This window comes from Malurus melanocephalus, unplaced genomic scaffold (assembly GCF_030028575.1).
Source record: "Malurus melanocephalus ecotype Western Australia unplaced genomic scaffold, MMel_1.1 scaffold_1143, whole genome shotgun sequence".
Taxonomy (NCBI): Eukaryota; Metazoa; Chordata; class Aves; order Passeriformes; family Maluridae; genus Malurus; species Malurus melanocephalus.
Genome location: NW_026624375.1, coordinates 45,741 through 50,181, shown reverse-complemented (window position 1 = coordinate 50,181; position 4,441 = coordinate 45,741). Strand labels below are relative to the sequence as shown.

Below are 4,441 nucleotides of genomic sequence, written 5' to 3'. Positions count from 1 at the left end.
AAAGAAAGAAAGAAAGAAAGAAAGAAAGAAAGAAAGAAAGAAAGAAAGAAAGAAAGAAAGAAAGAAAGAAAGAAAGAAAGAAAGAAAGAAAACCAAACAAAACGAACAAAAAAAATTAAAACAAAAAAATTTAAATGGAGAACGAAAAAACGGGAGTGAGGGATGAGGGGTGGAAATGTCAAAGCAAAAACAAAAAAACAAACAGGAAAGGTGGGAGAGGGAAAAGGAGAAGCAAATGTAAAAGCAGAAGGAACTGCCCAGCTCTGGGGGCTGCCCAGGCCGCCGTACCCCACCCGCGGGGGTGAATTCCACGCACAGCCGCGGGCAAAACCACGGGAGGATGGATCCCCCGAATCACGGATGAAGAAGGCGACAGGGGAGCGCCGTGTCGCCAAAGGGACGCGACGGTGTTGTCGCCCTCCCGAGAAATAACCACGAACGAATTTCCTGGTCCTGAGTGTCCGAATAAATCCCGCTGGCAGAGCCGCTGGGATGGGAGCTACGAGGGCACTCAGGGACACCCGGGGTGGGAAGGCACCCATTGCCTTCCGCGGACACGAGGGGATGGGAGTGCAGGAGCGCACCCGCTCCCACATCATCCCACGGGGAAGGAGCCGATGCCTTTTCTCCCCCCAGGGCACGAGGGACCGGGGTTTAGCGGGTGGGGGGGTCAGAGACCCCCAGAAGTGCCACAGTGGGTGCTCTCCATCACCCACGGGTCCTCGCAGGCCTCGTGGGGTGGTCACGAAGTTTGTGGAGATGAATCCGGAGCGGGCCCGGGGGGTGCGGCCGCGACTTGGGGTCTCAGAGATGGACGGCCCGAGGGGACGGGCTGGGCACTGCCAGCTGCTGCCCAGATGTTTGTCCGTGGGACCCCCCCTTTTTGCGGAGCCCCTTGGGGCGAGCGGAGCCGGAGGGAGCCCGGGGCGGAGGAGCCGCAGSCCCCGCGTCTCCCAGCTGAATAATTAATGGTTCATGTGCGGAGGGGGCGGCGGGATGGGGGGAACTGGGGTGGAAAGAGGAGGAAAGCGGCGGGTGCCATTTCTAGGGGCCCGGCGTGGCCATCGATCCGCGGTTCGCTGATTCGGATTAATCCATCAGGCGGACTCCTGCGGCCCCGGGCCGGGACCAGGACCGGGACCAGCAGCGGGACCAGGACTAGGATCAAAAACAGGAACAAAAATAAGAATAGGACCGGGACCAAAACCAGGAACAASACCAGGAATAGGGCCAGAAATAAGAATAGAAATAGTGCCAGGATCGGGACGAGAAGGAGGAATACGATCAGAAATAGAAATAGGAATAGAACCAGGACAGGAYCAGGAATAGGATCACAACCAGTGCCGGCCCTCGCCCGGGCCGTGCCCTGTGTAGAACATTCTGCTTTTTCTTTTACTGGGAAGGAAAAATTCCTCTCCCTGCCCAGGTCCCTTTCCTGCTTGCCGGGGGGCGAAGGTTGCAATCACCCGGAGCCCTCCAGGCCCCCAGCCCGGGGCAGCCTGAAAGGACGAGCAGACTCAACCCGCGGCCTCGGGCTGGGCCGGGCTGAGGATTCACCTGCATCGATCGGGGGGCTCGGCYGCGGCCCCCCCAGCGCCACCCCCTSCCCCAGACCCCGCTCGGGGCAGCCGGGCCGGGGCTGAGCCCGCGGGGCTGGGACGGACCCCACGGCCGGGCCCGGGAGGGGGAAACGGCGGCAGGAGCGAAACGAAAGCGGGACCCAGCGGGGCTCGGGGCCAAGAACAAAGCGGCGGGACCGGGGGGGCAGCTCGGCCGAGCCCYTCCACGAACGGCGTGGGGCGGCCCGGGCCCGCTTGGGATTCACGAGTGGATTCATGAGGGGAGGTTGGGCTGGTGGTTGGAGGGTTTTTTTTTCCTGTTTTCACGGACAGCAAATGAACCAACCCCGTTCCCCGGAAATCTGGGGGGGTTAATTCCCGTAAATAATGGGGACATGGCGGCCCTGGCGCCGGGGAAAACGGCGCTGGGGAAGAAAAATCATTATGGGGAGAATAAACTCCCACGGCGGCGGGAGGAGCAAAGCGGTGACAGCGGGGACAGGGACCTTCCRAGCCGGTCGGGGGACAGGGATCCCCGAGCCGGGCCGGGGACAGGCACCTCTCGAGGCGGGCCGAGAACAGCGTTCCCCCTGAGCTTCCCCCAGCTGCGGCCGCCTTTTAATCAYCACCATCACGGTTATTTTTAATTATTAGTACTATCATTATTTTTGAATTATTTATTATTATTTTCAATCCTGTCGAGGCAGAAGCCCAAGCCCTCTGCTCAATTAGCCCCAACAACGGGGGCATTAAACGGCCGATCGCGGCAGTGTTTAAATCTTTATTTACCAGAACCTTGTAAAGCCAGGAACAATTTGCATTCTATTAACTGCTTTTCAATAGGGCATCGACTGGAACTAAAAGATGCCACTACCCTGCCCTAATTAAAGAGCAACTGAATTACACTAAATACATATGAACGCTGCTCTTCCCCATAAATAACGGCGGGTCCTCGTCGCTGGCTCTGCCCTTCCCCGCGGGGAGCTCGGATTTCTTAAAAAATAAATTAAAAATCACAAACGCGTGTTTCCCCCGCCACGGCTCGGCCCCGCGGAGCCAAGAGCTCCGGTCGTTTCCGGGGGGAGCGGCTCCGTGCCGGGGGTGACGGGGAGCACCGGGCACGACCCCGCTGGCCGCCGTCCCCTCTGTCGCACCCTCCGGCCCCTTCCCCCGCCACCCCCGCCCGCCCTCGGCACAGAAACCTCGCGTTTCTCCAGCAAAGCYTCGGCCCAGCKCCGGCCCGAGGCCGCGGGGAACGGSGCTGCGGGACCTSAACCCAASTAGGAACCGGAGACRYGGGGCTCCTTCCTCCTGCCGAGGGCAGCCGGTGCCCGGAGGGAGCGGAGCGCGGCCCCGGTCCCGCAGCCCCGGCGGGGTGGCCCAGGGATTCCCCCGAGCTCGGCCCCGGTACCGAGCGGCGATGGCCGCACCAACCGCCGAGGAGTTCCTGGGCACTCCCGGAGCCAAGGAGCCGGCTCGGCGGCACCGAGAGGGAAATCCCCGGGGCAAGGGACGGGTGGCGGGGAGCGGTGGGCACCTCTCAGCTCCCTCCACCCGCGACCCCGCATGTCTCGTGGGCGGCAGCATGGCCGGGGGTAAAACTCACCTTAAATCCAACCCCCTTCCCTTCGGTCTTAAGATTACAAATCGTTCCGGTAACACCCGCCCGAGCCCGGCCCCAGCTGGCCATGGCAACCCCGAAACCCCCGAGGGCTTCCAGGCGTGTTCGCGGCACCCCCTGAGCCACCCGGCCGGAGGTGCGGGGCGGGCGGCCCGAGCCGTGCCGTGCCGTGCCGTGCCGTGTCCTACCTGCAAGCCTGAGCGCCGACATCCTCTGAAATTCCGGCTCCTGCAACCATTTCCACATCCTGCGGAAAGTCTCCCGGCCGGACTTGAGCTTACTCCAGGGCTTGGGGTTCCGCAGCAGGTCCGAGAGGGTCCCCTGGGAGCGGCACAAGATCCTCTGCGCGAAGATGGCCTGCGGGATGCTGTACCGCTTCAGCTCGGCCGTGATCCTCTGAGCCACCTCCTTGGTGTTGATCTCCTCCACCTGCCCGGAGCCGCCGGGCTGGGAGCCGGGGCCGGGTGCCGGGCGCTCCCGCTCGCCCAGCAGCGAGGCGCCGGGCTGGCCGTGCGGGTGGCCGTGCGGGTGCATCCCGTTGAGCGGCGGCATCATGGCCGAGCTGGGCGCCGCCAGCCCCCGCGCCAGGTGCTCCTCGCCCCGGGACAGCATCGCGGCGTGCGAGTCGAAGCCGTTGGGCGAGAGCATCTTCTCGTTGGGCAAGTGGCCGGCGGGGCCGTAGGGGGCCAGCGGCTGCTGGGCGTTGTGGAGGCTGCCCAGCCCGTTGGGCAGCGGCGACAGRGGCTGCCCCATGGCCGGCATGTCCTTGGGGTAGTGGCTGTAGAGATTGCCCATGGAGGCCAAGCTCCGCTCGTCGCGCATGAGGGTGAAGCTGCCGCTGACGTTGCCGGCCAGGCGCTGGTGCGGGTGGTGGTGGTGGTGGTGGTGGTGCGGGTGGTGGAACTTCTCCGAGACGGTGGAGATGGGCGGCAGGTGCTGCAGGGGGGTCAGCGTGGTGTAGGTGCTGCTCAGGCTCATGCCGGAGGGCGACTCGCAGGACATGCTCATGGCGGGGTGCAGCGGGGCTCCCAGGCTGTGCTCGCCGCGGTAGTCGCCCCCCTCCAGGATGGAGGCCATGCCCGAGACCATGGCGGGCCGGCCGTGCGGCACCAGGTTGCGGTGCGAGCTCTGCCGCCCGTGCGCGGGGCTCAGCAGCTCGGCGGGCTGCGAGTGCGGGACGCCGTGCAGGCTGCCCAGGTTCTCCATCGCCAGCTCCATGGTGGCCGCCGGGCTCTGCCGCTGCCTCGCCCGCTCGCTCGCT

At 64.0% G+C, this 4,441-nt stretch overlaps 1 protein-coding gene across 1 annotated transcript in view; it reads right to left on the bottom strand.

Moving 5' to 3' along the window:
- Nucleotides 1–4,398, bottom strand: part of LOC130586347 (hepatocyte nuclear factor 6-like) — a 26,546-nt gene extending 22,148 nt beyond the window's left edge. Inside the window, exon 1 of the mRNA XM_057387132.1 lies at nt 3,369–4,398. Within this exon, the coding sequence (XP_057243115.1) occupies nt 3,369–4,398 (1,030 nt within the window). The remainder of the gene's footprint in view (nt 1–3,368) is intronic.
- Nucleotides 4,399–4,441: the final 43 nt, after the last annotated feature.